This window comes from Hydra vulgaris, chromosome 12 (genome assembly GCF_038396675.1).
Source record: "Hydra vulgaris chromosome 12, alternate assembly HydraT2T_AEP".
Taxonomy (NCBI): domain Eukaryota; kingdom Metazoa; phylum Cnidaria; class Hydrozoa; order Anthoathecata; family Hydridae; genus Hydra; species Hydra vulgaris.
Window position 1 is genome coordinate 64309266 of NC_088931.1, and position 22171 is coordinate 64331436.

The 22171-nt window shown below is 30.0% G+C and overlaps 2 protein-coding genes across 3 annotated transcripts in view; one reads left to right on the top strand and one right to left on the bottom strand.

The window, feature by feature from the left end:
- Nucleotides 1-19075, top strand: LOC136088923 (structure-specific endonuclease subunit slx1-like). 2 transcript variants are annotated; one of them, XR_010642644.1, is made up of 6 exons: nucleotides 2729-3020; nucleotides 3759-3810; nucleotides 3883-4281; nucleotides 13444-13713; nucleotides 18192-18301; nucleotides 18567-19075. XR_010642644.1 is itself a non-coding variant. In XM_065814095.1 (5 exons), the coding sequence occupies exons 1-4, from the start codon at nucleotides 2827-2829 to the stop codon at nucleotides 13708-13710; spliced, it is 912 nt and encodes a 303-aa protein (XP_065670167.1). In that variant the 5' UTR covers nucleotides 1-2826; the 3' UTR covers nucleotides 13711-13713; nucleotides 18567-19075. The 2 variants fall into 2 exon arrangements, 1 of the variants encoding a protein (XP_065670167.1); XM_065814095.1 differs by lacking the exon at nucleotides 18192-18301 and having other exon boundaries at nucleotides 1-3020.
- LOC136088922 (proprotein convertase subtilisin/kexin type 5-like) overlaps nucleotides 17925-22171 on the bottom strand; it is a 15939-nt gene continuing 11692 nt past the window's right edge. The window contains exons 4-8 of the mRNA XM_065814094.1: nucleotides 19419-19556; nucleotides 19152-19337; nucleotides 18790-18975; nucleotides 18521-18673; nucleotides 17925-18045 (exon numbers count right to left, since the gene is read on the bottom strand). Of these exons, the coding sequence (XP_065670166.1) occupies nucleotides 17993-18045; nucleotides 18521-18673; nucleotides 18790-18975; nucleotides 19152-19337; nucleotides 19419-19556 (716 nt within the window). The 3' untranslated portion in view covers nucleotides 17925-17992. The remainder of the gene's footprint in view (nucleotides 18046-18520; nucleotides 18674-18789; nucleotides 18976-19151; nucleotides 19338-19418; nucleotides 19557-22171) is intronic.

The window sequence follows — 22171 nt, forward strand, 5'->3', positions numbered from 1 at the left end:
AGTCGATCCGTTTTCCTTGGTTCCTCGGAGGTTCGAGTTAATGGGAATTAACTATAAATTAAAAGTAGTTTTGTCTTTAGAAAACAAATTCGTATTTATGGTTCCTATTAATAAAGTATTTGTAAATAGGCTTTCAACATCATAAGAAACTATAAATTTGTTTGTTATATCCACTTTTATTCTTTAACAAAACTCTTTAACAAAAGAAAATAAGACGAAAGTTGAAAAATGTTTATATGTCCCAATTGTTGAAAGAATAGATCAAAAAGGTAGTAAAAAAGAATAGGTCAAAAATCTTTACTGATTTTTCGAAAAGTAAAGCATAAATTCTTGCTGTTTGTCAAAGAAAATTTGTCAAATTTTGTTGTCAAAGAAAACAATTTTTGAAGAAAATATTTAATTGTTTCATTAAAATCCAAACAAAATGGAAATATTTTCGTGGAACGTACCACTGTAATTATAAAGAACATGAAGATATTTTGGCTTTCAGCTTTCCAATATGTTATTAGCATAAAAAAACAGTCTAAAAATTAAAAAATCAAAATCTGGAAATAGGTTGACTTCGGACACTTGAAGCTTGAGATTTTAAAAGTTGAAATTTCAACGTAAAGGATTTTAAAATGACTGTTTAGCTATGTAAAAAAGCTGCTTAATTAAAACTTTTTTTTTTCAAATAAAAAAAACAAAAAAACAACAACAACTATTGATAAACTATTTCCAATATACATATAATTAATGATAAAACTACAATGATTAATTATGAAGAAACAGTTACTAATCTTTCTTATTTTGTTTAAATTATTGACAACTGTAAAAGTAAATCATATGCAAATCATTGTTTTTTAAAAAAAATTTAAAAATAAATTTTTAGTTTTGGGCATACAATGCAATCAGTTGACATGACATTTTCCACTTTGAATGATACCACAACGTTCACAACCAATCCAATCAATTAAAACTTCCTCTTCTTCTTCACTGATTTCATTGTTTTTGTCATTATCTTCTTTTTCACAGAAGAAACAAAGATCAGTTTCAATATCTTCAACGACATTTAAAACTGCCCCAGATACAATGTTCAATTTATTGCCCATGGGTTTTTTTGTTTTGTATGCACCACAATGAGACATTAGCTGTTGTTGTAACCATATCGTTTAAAATGGATGCTGTTGATACACTAGATTCGTTGTATTCAGGAATTCTTTTTAAAACCTTTATACGGTTTATTGGATATAGCCCATATGTAATAAAGCTACAAACCAAATTCTGACACACTGTGTCTTGCAACTTAATTGATAAACTTCTTAATAGTGCTGGAAAATGTTATTTGTAAAGCATCCAGCTTTTCTGCTTTGTTTTCTCCACTCATAAAGTACTTGTTTCCAAAAACGCTTTATTGGACCAAAGATAGATACATCTAATGGCTGCATTAAATGTGTGGCATTTGGTGGCAACATTGCAAAGTAAACAGTATGCTCCTTAGCAAGTTTAATAACAATGGATTAAAATGAGAGGCGAAGTTATCTCCTAAAAAAAGCTTGGGTCCATTTAAATGTTGAATGTTTGGCAAGAAGCATGTGCAACTGTATATTGTTCCCTGTGGCTATCCTGTTACCCAACCTTTATAAATGTTCGATACTCTATGAACTACCATAGGTGGTTGTAGTACTCCTGAAGCAGAGCCACACCACATAAGAATATTGAAGTTTTACTATGTTCTTGAATGTTTTTCACACGTCTTCCTCTTCGAACTAAAACAAATTTTTTTCCAGGAATCTGAAATGTTTGTCTCATCGAAGTTAAATATGTTTAAAGGTTGAATATCACCAAGAGGTTCATTAGTTCAAATTCATCAAAAAAATTATTTACCATTTCAACTCCTAACTTTGATATCAATTGTTTAATATTAGTAGCATTTCTGTCAGAAATATTGTTTCATTTCATAAAAGAATTTAACAAGTCATTTCCTGGTATCTGCAAATTGAAACTGTTTGACCCATTACGATTTTTGAGAAAATCAAAAGCCATCATTTGACTTCTAATCTTCCAATAGGAAAACCCCAATCGGCAACAGCTTCTAGCATTTGAGCAATGAGTACCTCATCTGCTCTGCTCATCTGTGATCTCCTCTGCTCATCTGTGATCTTCTCTAGCTTTTTTCTATATCTTCTTTAGAGCTTGTTCCATACAACACTTTTAAGTTTAGTTTACATTTGTAGTTTCATGGCCATTGCTAAAAGAAACTAGAGAAAAGGAAAGTAGAGTAATAAGTAATGCTCTGTCCTGAGTCACAATGCAGTCCGAAGTCACCCCGGTTAATGGTAATAGTTTTACTCTAAACGTCATTTTTATTTTAAATAATAAAACATTTGAGTTTTTTAAGACTTAGTCTTAAAAGAAAACTTAATTTAAGTTTTTAAGACTATTTGCCAAATGAAAATGTTCATTTTTAACTAGAGGTTCTGAATACTTGTTTCTAAGTTAAGTGTTGAGAAATAATGCAATTTTGTCAAACTGAGCTAAAATGTCCATCTTTTTTATAAACCCTTAAGGTTAAACAATGTTAAGACCGTTATTTAATAAATCATGCTTTTGCATACGAGATCCATTTTCTGAGATGCTCAATCCTAATGTTCTTACAGTTTTTCTTGTGTTGGATATAATAATTCTAGTTATCTTAATTTAACATAAGTTAACATAATTTGACAACACTGATAGAATGGTAAATAATAAATCAAAAAGTAATTAAAGAAATAAAAAAAGATAAATTTAATAAATACGTATTTGGCTTTTGAAAATAATTTAGATTTATGTGGCTGATGCTGAGTTATGGAGAATGAAGTTAATGAAGAAATCAAATTAACTGATTCATTTTATGGTGTTTACATACTATACAACATCAATCCCAAATACAAAGGAAGTGTTTATATAGGTTTTACTGTGAATCCAGAAAGGAGGATCAGGCAACATAACAGAGAAATTAAAGGTGGAGCTTTAAAGACTGGTCATAATAGAGGACCATGGTTAGTTACACATTTGTACTTCGCTTTTTTTTGGTTTTTAAATTAAATAATTATTTAAATAAATTTAGGCATAACTTAATTTTATTTTTTTAAAGTGATATTTTGCTGTTCAGTCATTTTGTTAAAACAATTCGTATTGCTGAAATTTCATATTGTTATTAATTTATTATAATGTCAAATTCCAAAACCCAGTACAACCTTAAGATAAAAAGGTACATCAAGAAGGAGAAAAAAATTTCTTTGTCTCTGACAAATGTCACTAAAGAAATCCAACATATAATTAGCAAAAATGATGGTTAAATAGCTGAGAAAACTTTAAAGATTTAATAGATTTAATTAATATATTATTGTTTTTGTGTTAATTTTATTAATTTACTTTTAAAATACTACTAATTGTTTACAAGCTTTGTTTATAATTAAAAGTATCTCACGTTTTATTTAAAAGTATCTCACGTTTTAAGATAAAGAAATTAATTCAAACTCATCAAAAGTTTAAAAGTTTACTGAGACATTAAAATTAATTTAATTAATTTAATTAAAATTAAAAAATAAATAAATAAATAAAAAGTTTGTAAAGATGAATTTTTTTTAAAATTAAAAATAATGGATTATTTATAAAAAAAAATTAAAAAAAATTTATTTGTGGAATTTTTTTTTATTAAATGTGTGCTCAACTTTAAACAAGACTTTTAAAAATATAAGAAAAAAAGCTACAACAATAAAATACTAATGTTATAGGGATATGGTTCTTATAATCCATGGCTTTAGAACAAGATGTGCTGCATTACAGGTGAACATTTTAATTATTCAAAACCTTTTTCCTTTAAAAAAGGTTTTAATAAAAATTACTTTTTGATTTTAGTTTGAATGGGCTTGGCAGAATCCTAAAATATCAAAGCGACTGTCACACCTCGCTAACAAATCGCGCAATGAAAGTGTGTTTGCATATAAAATTCGTATACTAAGTGAGATGTTTAATGTTGGACCTTGGAAGCGTTTGCCTCTTACTATACAGTGGCTAAAGCAAGAGTATATATGTGATTTTCCAATCGGAAGACCTCCTCCTATGCATATTCCTATAGCATATGGAAATATTGAGTCTGCAAAGATTGGAGATAAAGTGATAAAAACACAACATGGCAAAGGTCATATAGCATGTAGAAGCAATGAGTCTAAAAAAGATAAAATATTTGAATCACTACATGGCAAAACACAAAATCTTTCAAATAAAGTGAAATGTTGTTTAATCTGTAATCTTGAGGTATTGTTTTATTCAAAATTTTTTGAGATATTTGCTTTACTAATCTTTAGATAAAAATTGATGATCATTTTTATTTATAAAAAACTTCTTTTTATCCTTAAAAAAAGTTTATTTTTAAAATAAAAAGTTTTGCTTTAATTAACAGTTAAGTGTTCACGATAATGACTTTTGATGAGCATAAATTTTCTGAAAAAGTTTTTTCTGAAAAAGTTGACCCATTAAGTTTTTCCACAGTATGGCGGAATGGAAGGTCATTAATGTGAAGCCAGCAAAAAGATATAAAAAGTTTTTGGTTGAGAAGTTCTTCAACAAAAGGAAGCATTCCACCTTTCCATCCAGACATTTCATTTGTATTATCACTGCCAATTAGTTGGAGGTTAAGATCTTTACCTCTTTCCATTAACCAGTTGAATAATGCAATAGCACACTGCTATGCTGGTTTACATATTTCAGATTTAGACTCTAATGTATAATGCAGGGTTGGCATTAAAAAACCCACCCAAAAAAACCCAGTTAAAAATACCTAAAAAAACCCGGGTTTTTTTGGTTTTTTTAAAATAATATTTTATTTAAAGGATTCTCTTTGCTTGGTTTTTTTCTGTGGTTTATTTATTTCAGAAAACATTTAAACATAATTATGACTAATTAAAAGGTAATTATTATTGAAAAGAGGATATGGATATGATCAGAATATAGTATTTAATAAGAATCAAAATTTTTAAAAGACATGATTTTTTTGAAATATTTCTGAAAAAATAGTTTTAGTATTTTTTACAATATACTTTCAGTGATCTCAGTGGCTTTCATCAACCATATCAAAGTCAGGCCTGTGTTCTATCTTACAAATTACTCAAGAAACTTTTATTCAAACAGTATTATTATCTGTGTAGCATTAAGTATATTTAACTTGCATATTTCGATGCAATGTGTATTTTTCATAAAAAAGTCTTTATAAGAATGCCATTCGGAGGTGGAAGGAAGAAAGGATGGGAGTGGAAGGAGGTCAGTGAGATAGAAGGGGACAAAAACAGTGTTCAGTGTGACCATTGTTCAGAGAAGATTAGTGGAAAAATTGAAAGAGTTCGTATTCATTTGGAGAAGTGTAAAGAGAGAAAGAAGGACACTGATGAATAAGAACCAAGACCTGGAAGCTCAATGAGCAATATTAGCCTCTTGTCAAATGAGTCAGATACTTCAATTTCCGAAGGATCTATTATGTCCAGCTCCACACCAGCAAAAAGGTTTAAAAGTAGTTACTTAAATAACTTTGTAGTTAGAACATCAAATGATCAGAAAGATGCCATAGACAAGCAAGTTGCCTGATTTTTTTCAGCTCTAACATGTCTTTTAATTTAGTGGAAAATTGTGAGTTTCAGAAACTTTGCTCTCTTCTTCGTCCTGGGTATGTCCCACCAAGCCGAAAGAAACTGGGTGGAGATCTATTAAATGAAGTCTAAGATGATCTGTCAGCTGGGATAAAGAACGAATTGGAAACCAAAGACACTTTGGTAATTTGTCAAGATGGATGGTCTAGTATTCAGAATGACCCAATAATTGCTCACTCATTTTATGATGGAAAAAAGAGTTATCTGTACAACATAGTTGACTCAGGATCAGAAAAAAAAACTGCAGAAAACTGCTTCAAAATCATCAATGAAGCTATAGTTAGCATAAAAAATGATTATAATAAGTTTGTATTTGGTGTCTGCACTGACAATGTGGTACTAAAGCTATAGAACAAATTTTAGTTCTATAGCTTTAGTACCACAAACTATAGGCTCTTTAAACTCTGTGTTAGAAATAAATCATTGTTCTGCAATTTCATGGGCAACATTAGAAAAAATGTTTTGCATTGAAGTTACCTGGATTATTTTTATATGCTAGTATTTTTTCATTTGTTGCAGATCAAGACATTGCTGCAAGCAATTGCATAGTTTTGGAAACTCAATTTTGAGAAACTAGAACCTCCAATATAATTGCTTAGATTAGTGTTAATAAATTTTCTTACTATCTAATGACACTATTCTTCTATTTTCGATATATTATGAATCTGAAAGGTAAAAATGCAGAAATAGCAATTAATTTGAAAGAATCAATATTTTAAATAGTCATTATGTGCGTTTGTAACAAATAGTCAACATTTAGGAAAAAAACACAATATTTTTAGAAAAGAATAACATTTTCCTGATAGAAATTTTTCCGCCAAAAACTATACCATTGAACTCAAGCTTTATGAGTACATTGGAAAAGTGACATACTGAATCAAAGCTAGAACATGCATGAGTATGACCTACCCAAATATATATTAGGGTGATGCTATAATAACTTTTTTTTTAAATACTACGTGAAACCTTTTCTTAAACATGAATAATTGTGTTCAAAACACAATTAATAAAAAATAGTTAAAATAGTTAAATGTCAAAAAAAAATTACTTTATTGAAATGAGAAAATATTCAAATTTTTTTTTACTGTACAAACTATGAATATAATTGTTGTTGATAAGACATTTAAGTAAACATTCCAGTTAAGAAAAGTTTCTCAAGAGCATCATCAGACTTAGCCTGGTAAGCTCGAATGTTTATAGTTTGGAGTCCTCTCTCAGCAATCTCATTCGTTCTCTGCACATTTTTTAATGTGACTTCAACACCAAGAATATGTCTGTTCAGAGCTTCTTAGGCTGTAACTCTTTCAGGTTCGCCCAAATGGGTTCCTCCTTCATTTTAAACCATGCATGTGACCAAGAACAGCTAATAGACTTAGCTAATTTTTTCAATGATTGCCTTTCTTTAGGGATTAGAAAGTAGCCCAGTAAGATATAAATTACTTTACTGATCCACCTTGCTGAGTGAAACATGGCAAATTTAGTTGGTAGCTCCAGTTTGGGTAAAATATTCTTATCCAAGTAATGTCTAAAGGCAATGCATAACCTGAAAAAAAAAATACACACACAATATGGATATATATTTCAAACATATCATTGATGTTGAAAAAGAAAAAGTTTAATGAAACAAACCTAGCCAATAGTCTAAATCATCTTTCCAAGTTTTAAAGGAGGATGAGGTGTTTCATGCAAACCATTATATGATTCTTTCAATTGTGGGTACTTATCTTTTAGTTTCTTCATAAATTTAAAATCAGTTAGACAAAGTGATCTCGATGGTGTTGGTAAATAGAAATTTTTAGAAGTTCCACTAGTATGTAGTGTTTTAAGGCCAAAATATTGGTCCCTATGACTGAAAGGCAATGACCATATGTTCCACTTTCTTAATGAGTTTTTGATGCCACAACTTTCCCATCAAAATGTAAGATAAAGGATGTCTCAATTGACAAAATTGCCTTAAGTTTAAAAAGAGTTATGAGTTGCAACCTTTTACCAGCTCTAAAAATAGAAGATTGATGTGGAATGGGAATACCATCATGGAAATAACTTAATGAGCGAGTTACTCTAGCTTCTTTGTGTGTAGAGATTCCAGCTTCTGCGCACATCACAGCAACTGACATTGCCTTAAATTAAAAACAAAGTAAATATATTTGCAAAAAAAGTAATTTTTATTTTGAGAAGTATTGTTTCTCACTTTTAATTTAAGTTTCCTTTTGGGTGGTTCGAACAAAGACTAAAAACCGTCAAAGTCATCATCATTTTGAGAGCTTGGTTTTGTATATAGTTGCTCTAGATAATCAAGATCCTGGTTTTTTAGTATCAATTGCCTATTATTAGGATGCCCAACAATTTTTTGACTGGTGGATATGCAGCTCTTTCTATCAGCCATTTGATGATTATAAAATATTTGTTGTTTGCTCTTCATTTTTCTTTTTTTGTCAAGAATATTAAATGGCATAAGAAAATCCATAGTTGAATTTCTCTTCAAACATGTTTTATATTCAACCCCAAGTTTGTCTAATTTTTTTGTGATGCCAGCTCTGGTTACTGATGGAAAGCTAAATTTCATATTCCAGAACTGCTCCAAATCCTTCACCATTTAGTTGTGTCAACTAAATGGTGACAGTAGCTTTGAATGTGTCGAACTTCTGGAGTAGTCTTTATATACTGGAATAGCCAAGCTTTTTGTTCGTAATCCATATGAAGCAGTTAAAACCAAAAGCACCTTCGATCCTTTTGAACATGATGGTCTAGAGTTGTCTGCTTTTTTCTTTGAGGCTCCATATTTATAACTAAATTAGAAAATTAAATAAAAGTACTTTGTTTCTACTCCAACAATTATAGTTAAGCTAAATTTATAATATGATAACTATTAACTTTAACTTATTTAAAAATTATATAAATATTCTCTAATAAAGGATAATTATAGTAATCCTTATAAGTATTTTTTTCTTATTTCTATAAAGTTTTTTTTTTTTGACCTAATAAAATTTTATAATATTTCATTATTTTGTATTAAACTGCTCTTAGAATAGATTTAATCATGTTATGGAAAAGGTTTCATGAGTAAATAAAAAATAGCATCACCCTAATGTATATGTGAGGGTTTTTGTTTATTACTGTTTTTAAATTAGCGAATCTTATCAAGACAAAATCATTAGGATATGCTAGTTTATTAATGAATTTTTTGTTTATTACCTTTTTTGAAGCATGACATTTGAGTGTTTCTAATGATCCAGGGCAGATCAGCAGTTGATGGAGTGCTTGTAAATTGATGTGTATTGGACAGCAAATGCTAAAGCATATTTTCCTATTACTTGGGGATGTATACTGTCATATCCCACTGATATTGTCTTGACTAGATTTGCTAATTTATCTACTGCTGCTGGTTGTTTGATAAAGTCTTCAGTGACATCACACACATGTTCATTTACAGGTTCACTTATAGGTTTGATTGTAAAAATGGATTTATAACAATTGTTTTGGATATGCCATATTAAACTGTGATCAACAGTGGTTACTCCATCCTCATCTTCAAATGAGCAAATAAGGTTGTGAAGTTTCTGTTTGCTACAGACGTGTGCTTGAAGATATTTAGGTTCAGATTTAGATGATCTTGATATAATGATGAAGATGATCTTCATCAAAACTGAGCATTGCTGATTTGGCTTCTTTTACTATTTTTACATGTTTCTTTATGCTGCAATTTGATTTCAGAGAGGAAGATTGTCCTGACTAGAGGTATCTAGCCCATAATTAGTGTTTAGCTTCAACAGCTACAATGACTTCTGGTGTGATTGACAACTCTTCTTTTATGTTAAATGATATGTTGGTAGTTGGATTCTTCTTCTTTACTGTTATGTTATACTTGTCAATGAACAGTTTATACATTTTGTTAGCTGTTTTACCTTCAAACATGCTTACAGAGTTTAATAGTTCATTTTCATTTGATACAGATTAAAAATTCACCATTTTTTAAATATATTGCAACTTTAAAGTCTTGAGTCTAACAACAAAAGATACAGTAATAAGACAATGAAATTGACTTCTGGTGTATATCCTAATGAATCGGCTTCTTGCAGTTCAAAAATCCTATCTGGCTTGTTTGTGATTACTAGGTCATGAGTGTTTTTTAGAAATAACATTGTATGTATGTGTTAATAAGTTGGAAAAGTAACTATTTGGCATAAATGACATTCATCTAAGTATGTCTTAAATTTTATATCGCTACAATGTTTGTTCATCATGTGACCTCCTGTTGATACATCACCACCTACATTGATGTCTTTATATTGTGTACATCTAAATTTAGAATCTCCATAAATCAAAAATTATTGTGCACCCAATACTGATAAGAGAGTTTTTGGCTACTGTAAAATTGTTTTAGTGAGCATTATATGGTTAAAGTCATGAAGTAATGCAGCCTAACAGAATGGATTCTTGACTATACTTGATAATGCATCAAAGCTGTTTAGTGGAAGTTTAAATAAGCTGAGATATAATCACTTTAATTGTTATAATGTTCTCTCTGATGTATATTGCTATGCCTACCCCTCTTCCGTCTCTATCTTTGCAGTAAATCAAAAACAATTCGTTTATCCAAATATTAAGTTCATTATTATTATTATATTATTCTTAACTCTGGAATTTTTTCTTTTTTTCATTGGCGTCCATTCATCTAATGTCAAACTGAATTGCATCTCTTGTGACTGATGAATCTGAAAGATAAAAATGCAGGAATAATAGTAAACTTGGATATGACCATCTCTGATTGTGTTTGCATAATTGACTACCATATTTTAAATTGTTGTTATCTATTTCAAAACAATAAACCCACTTTTATAACTCACTAATGATCTTTACAAAACCTATAATTTAATAAAAAGCATGTTTGCTGATAACACTATAACACTAACTTATGTTGTAATATAGTCTGGCAGTTTACTCTTATGTCAAAGAAAAAGATTGTAAGATTATATTACTGCTCCAGAAGGTTTGCGATCTAAAAACTTTTTCACATATATAAAGATTTGGAATAATCTGACTTAAAGCGCATTAAATGCTAAAATAATGTTAAAGTTTGCATGTCATTAAAGTTTGCACGCAACAAGTTAGTAAAATAATTTTTTTACTACTCTTAACTAAATTTATATTCATCAATCATTGATGCTGCATCCAATCCTAATGCAGGTGGCTGATTTGCTTTTTATGCACTGATATATTTTATTATTGCTGATATATCTCAAATATCAAAAAATGTTGCATCTTTGACAATTGTACTTTTTTTAGTAGTAATTTCAGTTTTAATACGGTGCTCTCCTACTTTAAAAGTCACACAATTATATTTTAAATTAGAGAACTTGTTTCCGTTTAGTTTAATTGAGTATTTTTAAAGTGTAATTTGTCATTAATCTTATTTTTTATTATAAGTTTTGAAATAAATTTATTTTTAAGAAAATAGATTAAACATAATATTGATACAAAAATTCTATAAATTTTTACATATAAATGTTAAACAATAGTTGTTGTCTTCATTAAATATAATTATAGTTTGTTAAAAAAATATAATTATAGTTTGTTGAATAATAAAGTATAATTACAGTTTTGTTAATAAAATATTATTATTTTTTATAAAATAGAATTATAGTTTGTTGTCTATTATCAAAGTCTTGAAAAATGTTCTCTTTAAATTTTTTTTGCATATATCAAAAGTTTTTTAAGCATTAAACATAAATGTTATATGTTTTTAAGCATTAAACATAAATGTTATATGTTTTCATGCTATATAAATATTAAAAGAAGATGGTATAAGTTTGTGCTTTTTTTTTAAACTTTTTTAATTAATCACTTTTTTAATTATTAAACTTTTTAAACTTTTTTAATTAATAAACTTTTTTAATTAATCAATCATTTTTTTACTAAATTCTTTTGTATGTGTGTGTGCGTGTTTTGTGTGTATGTGTGTGTGTGTGTGTGTGTGTGTGTGTGTGTGTGTGTGTGTGTGTGTGAGTGTGTGTGTGAACTTATTGATGCATTGATATATTGATATTACCTACACAGAAGAAAAGTTTGCTAAAGTGCGTACACAAAATAAATGTGAAAGAATAAGCACGTCATTTTTTTTTCAGTGGTTGTATTAAATTCTTTTAAATTGTTTTGTATTTTGTTTACAATGTGTTGTCGTTTCAAAAAAATATTTTAGTTTTTGGATTTAACTTGAAATTAGTTTTAAAAATGACAAAAAAAGAAGATGTAAGAGAAAAAATTATGCGCAAATATTTACAAAATCCTAATGGTAGCTACAATTCGATAGCAAATTGTTGCAAATACATCCATAGACATTAGACGTGTTATTCAACGTTTTTCTCAAACAAGATCGATAAAACGCAAATCTGGTGGTGGAAGAAAGGAAGGTTTCGAAGATATAAAACTAGTTAGAAAACTGGTTAATAGTTTTAAGAATAACCCAAGCCTTTCAATAAGGGAACGCGCAAAAATATATGGATTTTCTCATAGTTTTGTTGCAAAAGTTAGAAACAAACATGGTTTTCATTCTTTCAAAGCACAAAAAGTGCCCAACTGTTCTGAAACTCAACAAAAAAGTGCAAGAACTCGCGGCAGAAAGTTGTATGACAATTTTATTTCTAAAAATTTTTGTATTATTGAAGACAATGAAACTTATATCAAGTACGATCATCAACAAATTCCTGGTGCTTTTTATTATATTGCCAAATAAAAAGGAAAAGCAGATAAGAAATTTAAATACATGAGACATGACAACATCGCTAAAAAAGCTTTGATTTAGCAAGCTGTTTGCAGTTGTGGCAAAAAATCAGCACCTTATATTTCTCAGTCCACACTTTCTGGTCTATGTTAAAGAATGTTTACAAAAAAATATTTGCTGTATATGTTAAAGAATATTTACAAAAATGCCTTTTACCTCTTATTAAATCACAAGATAACAGACCTGTGTTCTGGCCTGATTTAGCTTCAAATCATTATTGTAAACTAGCTATGGAATGGTATAAAAAGAATAATGTGAAATTTGTGCCTAAAACAGAAAACCCTCCAAACTGCCCAGAATTGATAGTTATTGAAAAGTACTGGGCTATTATTAAAAAAAAAAATGAAAAAAACAAAAAAGCTTTGGAGAAACATTAAAGATATCAAAATATCATTTAAAAAAGCATCAAATAGTTTTGATTCTTATTATGCAAAAAAAGCAAAAGCTCAAAATTTTATTGGATTCTCGCAAGAAAATTTTTTTTTTTTTTTTAATGTTTGATCTTCTTATATTATTGTATTAAAATTATTACTTGGTTCGAAATAAAAATTGAGGAGTACTTTTTTTAGTTGTTTTTCTACTTTCACATTTATTTCGTGTACACGCTTTAAGTAAGTTATTTAAGTGAGAACTCTGTTCTTTAAGTTGTTTTAGTGAGTACTCTGTTCTTTAAGTTGTTTCAGTGAGTACTCTGTTTTTTAAGTTATTTCAGTGAGTACTCTGTTCTTTAAGTTGTTTTAGTGAGTACTCTGTTCTTTAAGTTGTTTCAGTAAGTACTCTGTTCTTTAAGTTGTTTCAGTAAGTACTCTGTTCTTTAATTTGTTTTAGTGAGTTCTCTGTTCTTTAAGTTATTTCAGTGAGTACTCTGTTCTTTAAGTTGTTTTAGTGAGTACTCTGTTCTTTAAGTTATTTTAGTTTTTACGCTGTTCTTTAAGGACATTGAGCATTTTTTTCTTACTTAACATGTGTGTTTTATATTTTATTTTGTAATTTAAGAGCAATAATGAAAATGTGCTTATCAATTGCATTGTTGAAGGTTGCACTCATACCTCGCATGTAAAGTGTTTAGCAGATTTATTTCTTAAACAAAGCAAAGAAAAAGATGATTATATTATTCCGATATTGGGAACCTGTCCACTTTGCAAAGAGACGCTTATGTGGGGAGATATTCTTAAACAAAAGAAGCACTCTGTGGAGACGCAGTCAGATGATAGTGATTACGAACAAACTGACGAAGAAATGTCTGATGATCAATTTATGTAAAAGGTATTTATTATCTATACACATTGTAGTAGAAATAGTTTATTTGAAAAAAAATGTCCACCAGAAATGGTTAGCATTTTCAAAACCATGGTACTTTGTACGATTATAATCTAAATTTTTAAAATATTCTGTCAACATCTTTTTAAAATAAGGGAGTTAAATAGGCAGGTCATAGATTCTTGGTGTGCAAGATAGGAAACTTCCAGAGCTATTACAAACAAAAAATTTTTTAATATTGATACTGGTATCAAATAAGAATGTTTTACTAAATATTAAAGTCATCCGAGCTTGGGAACAATAAACAACTGAAAAATCGGGACCCACTGTGGAACTGTCCACTGTCCCAAATGTGGAAGGAAGAAAAAAATTAAATTTTAAGTTTTTTTTTTGTAGTATCTTAAAATAGATCAAAATTGGAAAAATTAATTTATCTGAAAAAAATGTCTTATTGTTTAAAGATGGAAACCAAAGAAACCTTTTTACAATTTTCACTCATTTATTACTGTCTTAACAAGTCCTTTAATGTTTATACAATAAACCAATTGTCTGGAACCATTTTCAAAAATTATTTTTGTAACATTAATATGATCATTTAAAAACTTTCTTCACTTAATTTCTCTATTAAATTATTTTCAAATTAGTCTCTTCCCTTTAATTTTCTAAATATGCTAAGAACTTTGTCTATTACAAAATCCACAAGTGTTTTTAAATTTATTTATTTCTGAAATTGGGATTTTTTCAACTGAAAAATGCGCTTTTCCAGAGCTTTTTGGTTGTTCAACGGTAATTGCTTAACCTTTGGCTGCAATCTTGATTTTAGTTCCCTCCTCAAATTTTTTTTGCAATACTTCTGAAAATCCTAGCACTGAAGTTTGGCACTTAATGTATTTTAAAATCAAAAGAAATTTACATCCCTGTTTTCAGTTTTAATATCTCAAATATTTTATATAAATTTCTAAATTTCAAGTTTGATATATTAAATCAAGAATAAAAGGTATGCCCTACCTTTGTCAAGTTCTTCTGTTAAATTTTTTCTTCTTGTTGTAAGAGTACAAAAGTGTAGTAGTCCTTGTCCAATGACAACCCTGAATCTTTTTTCATATTTTTATTTTCCAGGTGACCATAATAATATTTGTAGAAAAGAGAATGAGATGCAACTTTACAATAATGGGAAAGAGGCTCAAGCTTAACAGATGGAGTGGGTCTAACTATGTTTACAATGCGTTTTTGAACCTTGTCTTGAAGAGAAAGAGCATCATTAGAAAAACCAGCCCAAATATAATAACAGTATCCCATACTGGGACGAATAAGAGATTTGTAGAGGTAGAGAATGGAATCAGTATAGAGAAAATGGCGAGCATGATAAAGAGAAGCAACCTTAGCAGATGCTAATTTGGCAATCGATTGTATATATGGTTTCCATGAAAGGTTAGTAGTAAACAATAATCCAAGAAGACATAAAGAAGAGGACTCAGTGAGAGGGTTGCCGTTCATTAGTATAGGCGATAGTTGTTTGCAGTAACTGAGTTTTGTTGGAGTTTGTTTACAAGCCACTGTGAGCCCAAATCTGTTACATTGAGATAAGGTTCATCAGCAAAACAAGTACTTTAGATATAAGATTGTCAGGAAGATTATTAATGTAGATAAGAAACAAAACAGTGCCAGAATAGAACCTTGAGGTACCCCAGAAGTTAAAGGAAATGAAGAAGAGTGTTGACCTTCAAGGATAACTTTAATAAAGCGGCTAAAAAGAAATGATTTGATAATCTCAAGAACTGTCCCAGATACACCATGTAAGGCAAGCTTATGGAGAAGACCAACATGCCAAACTTTGTCAAAAGCCTTGAATATGTTAAGAGCAAAAGCCCTAACCTCTCCACTTCAATCTAATGCACAATAAAATCTTTCAGTCACAGCAATTAACAAGGCAACCACAAAGCAAGAGGATTGAAAACCGTATTGATTGTCTGACAGTTATTTGACTCAAGATGAGGTTTGAGAAATTAGTTTCTCAAAGACTCAATAATTGGAGGGGTCAGTATGTTCACCAGAGTGTTGGAAAATCGGAACAACAGATGTCATTTTCCAGCAGGCCGGAAAACAAGACTTGCTCTCAAGAGAGTTGCTCCCCTGAGAAAGATGATTGAATTACCACCAGATATAACAGCTGCACAAGAGGGTGAAAACCATGGAGTAGAATTTGGCTTGACTTGGAACCAACTAGATGGAATAAAAGTTTTCATTCCTGCTTGAATCCAGGAGGTTAAGTAGGAGGCGCATTTTTTAGCTGAGACATCAGCTCAAGAACCATTATGAAGAAAATCACCAAAAGAATCCCAGTCAGCTTTAGGGTAGTAGTAAGTAATGCAATGATAGGGTGAGTCCAAAAAGAAAGTACAAGATGAAAGATTTAAATAGACCATTGCATGGACAGAACTGTCTAAAGGAGAAAAAGGAGAAATTGAACACAAGCTCGGATCAGAGACCAGACATATATCAAGGAATGAAAGTAAATGATTAGAGTTGTCAGGAAAACGAGTCACAAAGTTAACTATCTGAGTAAGTGGTTGAAAAATGCAGAAGTTATAGGCTTTAGTGCCAGCAGGGTCAGTGGCGTTAAAGCCAAACCATTCAGTGTGATGAGTGTTTAAGTGACCAATAAAAATAATATTGGCAGAGGAGAAGAATGAGGTGATAGAGTGAAGAGGTGCTAAGCGGTGGCACATAAAAGAATGGTCAAAGGATTCTAACCTGATTTCATGACAAGTAGGTGAATTGATACATATGCACATATATATACCCCCAAGTTAGGCATGTGAGTATTGGAGTCTTTGCAAATCAAAGGATAGTACCCATCAGTGCTAAGATCAGAAGAAGGAGTAGCAGAATTTAAATTAGTCTAAGAGCAAGCAAGTCTGGTGAACTTTTTCAATAGGTAAGATTTAACTGATGAAAGGTTGCTTCGCAGTCCACAAATATTAGTAAAAGATATATTAAAGCAGTTACGTAGTGGGGATGGTTTTTTATGTACAATATTTTGGGTTATTTTGGCATCATTTAAGTTTAAAGAGAATTCGACTCCTTCATAGAAAGAACACGGCCTCCTAAGCAATGAGCTTTGCAATTTTCTCAGTCCTGTTAATTAACCTTAATTTGTAACATAGGGCTCTTTATGTGGCCTCGACAATTTGCACCAAAAGCATTAACAGGGATACCATCCTTGTGCAGCATGGCACTGTTAATACTTAGATATATTAGAGCTGATAGAATCAGCCTCTCTGAGAGCTACCACAGAGTTCAAGAAACCTTACTACCAGCTGACCTCAGAACCATTAAACTAAGTTTTAAAGATATACCCTCATTAGGAGATAAAAAAAACTCTACTAGTATGAGCGCGACTAAATTTCATTTGTAAAATTTTGATTTAGTAAAAAAAATATTTTAACGTTTCAAAGTTATGACCTTGTAAAGTTGAAAAACCACCTCAAATAGAGGGGGTTCCGAACTTTCCTTGGTTGCGTTTTTTAAATGAAATTTTTTTTGATAAATTAATTTTTTCTATGAATTTTAATCTATTTTAAGATACTACAAAAAAAAGCTTTTTTTTTTCTTCTTTCCACATATGGGACAGTTGGTCACGATTTTTCAGGTGTATATTGTTCCCAGGCTCAGATGACTGTAATTTTTTGTAAAACATTATTATTTGATAACAGTATCAATATTAAAAAATTTTAAGTTTGCACCATCTCTGTAAGTTACCTATCTTAAACAACTTAAAACCAGCCGTTCAGCCCTCTTTTTTTTAAAAAGACGTCGACAGAATATTTTCAAAATTGAGATAACAGTTGTACAATGTATCGTGGTTTCAAATAAAATAAAATGTTTTGAAATATATATATATATATATATATATATATATATATATATATATATATATATATATATATATATATATATATACACATACATATATATATACATATGCATATATATAATAACATTAAAAAATAGTGCTTCGTTGATTGATTTCTACTTACAAATAAATGAATATAACTTTTTATAACAGTTTTAAAAAATAGCTTTATTACAATTATAAAAAATTATTACAACAGTTTTAATATTGTGAATTATTATATTAAGTGTATTGATCTAAATTATTATCACAGTTGGAGTATTATATTTTTATTACTAAGTAATATTAATTGTAGAAAATATTTTTTTTTTTGCTTATTAATTAAATTTAATGTCTTTGTATGTAATGATAATAAAAAAAGATTGATTTTTAACTTTCTTCAACAATGTTTACTTCAAAGTCGGAGATTAGGCTGTCCATATCTAAAAATATATTTTTATACATAATACTTTGTTGTTTTTTTAACGGTCTATAAATTTTATATAACGGTCTATAAATTTTATATTAACGGTATATAAAGTTTATATTAGGATGTTTTATATTGGGCAATATTTATCCTGTTATTTAGGGATATCAAGTCAAAAAAGGATTCCCGTTTTGAAAGTCACAAAATCTAAATTTATTTATTGTTTTTGGTGTCCGAATGATTCAAAAAAGTTGGACTACGTTGGGTAAAAAGTATGAATATTTATAGTACAGGAAGTTAATAACTTTGAAGACTGAACCCATATGTAAAATGGCGACCAGGGTGTTCGAAACTTGAGACTAAAAAAATAAAATTATATAAGACTATTCTTGTTTTTTCCCAATGTAATCCGTATGTTGCTTTCAGTATTGCTGTTTAACTGATTTTTTTTTCAATCAACTATTTCAGTAACAGCTTAAATTACTACTCACCTGGAGTTATGCATTGTTTTTGTTTATAGCTATATTGTTTCATTAGGGGGCAAAGTTGACACTTTCCAGTGGCGAAGTCTAATACGAACGGCTCGATGCAAGATATGCATGTCGACAGGTTCGAACATTCTTTACAAAATGCTGTTTCACAACCTATGCCATATAGAAATCAGCAACAACAAAAAAATAATTTACTTTAAAGTTATCATGGTATAATTATTTAGTTGAAAAGCGAATGTATTTTGTATGTGATAAAAAAAAAAGCTTACGTGAACAAACAGTTATGTTTGTCATGAGATCTTTTTCTTTAAAGTGCCCAGAAGGACATGTTGGGTAGCAATGATCGCTGAATGAACCTCGATACAATACAAAACCATTTGAACACTCAACGCATCCTCTGTGAAATGGATGAAAGTCTGGTGAAGTGCATTGATTACAGTTGGGTACCGGACATGCTAATAAAATAGTTCTAATTTCTTTTTAAGTTTTTTTATTGTAATTTAAAAGAAAGATTTTAAACGTTCTGATTTTCTTACAAAAAACAATTAGAAAGAGTTTCCGAGTTTTTGAAATACGAGAATTAAAATTTTTCGTTGTTTCTATTTTAAATGTGTAAAAAATATTTTGTAACCTATTTTAGAACTTCTTACGCAATAACTTGTTTCGTTTACTTTCTGTGTTATATAATCAGTGGGACACTCGTGCACGCATTCTTGTGATATATTATACGAGTCAAGTAACAAATGGTAAGGGTGGAGGCATTTATCACATTCTGCAATGGAAGATTTACAAGAAGCACACCGAGAATCTGAGCAAGCTTTGAAAAAAAAAAAAAACATTTTATAAAAAAAATTATTTTAGTGAATAGTAAAAAAAATAAAGTTATTTATTTTTTTACCTAAGCAAATTTTAGCGATTGGATTGTAACCGTCTGGACACTTTTTTAAACACAGACTTGCGGTGTTTGGAAGTACTAATTTGTAATATTCGTCTACGCAGGATGTGCATTGCTGGTTATTGCATCCTTCAGGTAAGACTAAAATGAAAAATGTTGCAGAAGAGTTAAACTACACATTCAAAATTATTTGCATGATATAAACTTTTTTTTAAAAACGCTTTAGTTTAGCTATTTTTTTATGTTTATTTTTGCACTACTAGATAAACTAGTAAACATAAAAGTATTTTGACTAAAATGCTTCGTTAAAAATCATAAAAATAATAAAAATGCTCAACTAAATTAAAAATGGACCATCAAAGACTGTAAATGTGGACCGACGCACAGTGAGTCAGAAAAGTGAAAAAACGGCAAAGATTATATTATCATATATAAACATGCGATACATCAATACTATCGTATTTTGGGTCAAAAAATTTAAATTTACTAATAAAAATAATTTTTATGCGCGCTTACGCATGTAAGTGTCATTTACGCGTGCAAACTATGGTTTAACCCTTTCCTGACGCGTGACCCGCACCACGGTGCATAAAATCTGTTCCTAAATGACGTGTGAACCGCCTGGCGGTCCATCAATAATTTTAAATTTTCCTGAACATCTATAGGGGTTTGAGAAAACATTAAATATATATCTGAAAAAGGAATAATTTCTTAAGTTGATACTTCAAACCGTTTGTTATTTGCATTTATAGATCGATCAAAAATTAGTTTTGAAAAATGGCTAAAAAGCGAACAAGTTATACTGATATGAATGAGATCCTTGATATTTTGTTTGATGATAGTGATGTAGATAGTGATATTGATATTGATCTTGATAACTCTAGTGATTCTGAAAGTATTTTAGATTATGCAAATGAAGAACTACTACCCTTGTCTGAAGATTTACCAGTTCAAAATTTAGTTTTACTTTCACCATCCACCACAAATACTCCTAAAAATCAAAATTTCTGCAATGATATTTCTTTATCTGAGGAGAGAGCAAATAATGACCTGATTATAGAATCTGAAACTGAAGAAGAAATTTATGAGGAATCATCTAGTGATATAAGTTTAGAATCTGATGGTGAAAAAGAATGTTATGAAACTCAACAACTATCTTATAATGTTTCACAGCCCCAGAAGCGTGTGAGAACCAGAGGTGGAAGTAGAAATGTAAGTGGTTTACATTCTTTTGATCGTGTTGCTATTGTAGATAGAGGAGCTTGTTATAATCTACAACCTAACCGAGGCCAGATTAGGGTTAGGTTTCCTCGTGTTCGTGGTGGTCGATCACATCAACAGTTCATTAATCGTGTTGTTCCAGATCAAACAGAATTGCAGCTAGAATGGGAGCATGTTGCTGCTGATAATGAGGAAAAATCTAATGACACTTTTCCATTCTTTTCCACTGAAGGTCTAAATGTTAGAATAAGTGGAGACAGTACTCTTGACTTTTTTGAAGCTTACTTAACCAATCCTATTTTAGAACATATTGTTTCTGAAAGTAACCAATACTGCAAAGATTTCTTGAGCAAACACCCTGAAAAGGCCAATAATTCTTACCTTAAGAATTGGAAAGCTGTTACAGTAGTTGAAATGAAAACCTTTTTTGGTCTAATTATATTAATGGGTATTGTACATAAACCAAATTTGAACATGTATTGGTCCACCGATGATCTTTATTGGACTCCAATTTTTTCAAAAACCATGTCTCGAGACCGTTTCAAAGTTATCCTCAAATTTCTTCATTTCAATAACAATAATGATCCCAATCTTAATCTTAATGATCCTAATAGAGATCGATTGCATAAGGTCAGACCATTTGTCAATATGATCAGAGAGCGTTGTCGAAAAGTTTACAGTCCACGACAACACTTGAGTGTTGATGAATCCCTTGTTCTTTTTAAGGGCAGATTACATTTTCGTCAATATATAAAGACAAAAAGAGCACGATTTGGAATAAAGGTATATGAGTTGACTACAGCTGATGGTATTACACTTGATTTCTTAGTGTATTGTGGTACTGGGATGTATGATGATGACAAAAATTCTACAATGCCTTCAAGCCAACGTATACCAATAGAGCTGATGGGACCATTTCTAAATAAAGGTCATATAGTTTTTACTGATAATTACTATACAAGCCCTTCTCTTGCCAGCTACCTCTTGTCCAAGAGGACTTATATTTGTGGAACTATTCGCGCAAACCGTAAACACTACAGCAAAGAGATATTAAATGATCAACTTGCAAAAGGCACTGCTGCTTTTTACAAAACTCGCAACGAAGACAATAAAATGTTAGCCTGCAAATATCGTGCAACTAAAGACAAATCAGGTAACAAACAAAAAGTTGTTTACATGCTGTCAACATACCACAATCCAGTGATGGTGGAAACAGGAAAATCTGATAAAAATGGTAACATTATACTCAAACCATCAATGGTCAAGTCATACAATGTGCATATGGGTGGTGTTGACCGGGTAGACCAGCAATTACATAGAATTCAGGCTCTTCGAAAATCCTATAAATGGTACAAGAAATTAGCTTTTCGTCTAATTCTTCAATGTGCTTTAAATTCACAAAAGATTTATACACATAGTACTGGCAGGCACATTTCATACTTGGATTTTTTGATGAGTAACATAAAGTTGATATTTTCACTAACCCCTGAGATCCCTCACAACCCTTGTCTTGTTGTTGGAGAGGATTTTGAAAG

Bases quoted from the DNA above. Each gene is read 5' to 3' on its own strand.
- LOC136088923 (XM_065814095.1), top strand. From the start codon at position 2,827: ATGGAGAATGAAGTTAATGAAGAAATCAAATTAACTGATTCATTTTAT. The intron at 3,021-3,758 runs GTTAGTTACACA...CTAATGTTATAG, and splicing joins GGTCATAATAGAGGACCATG to GGATATGGTTCTTATAATCC. The intron at 3,811-3,882 runs GTGAACATTTTA...TTTTGATTTTAG, and splicing joins CAAGATGTGCTGCATTACAG to TTTGAATGGGCTTGGCAGAA.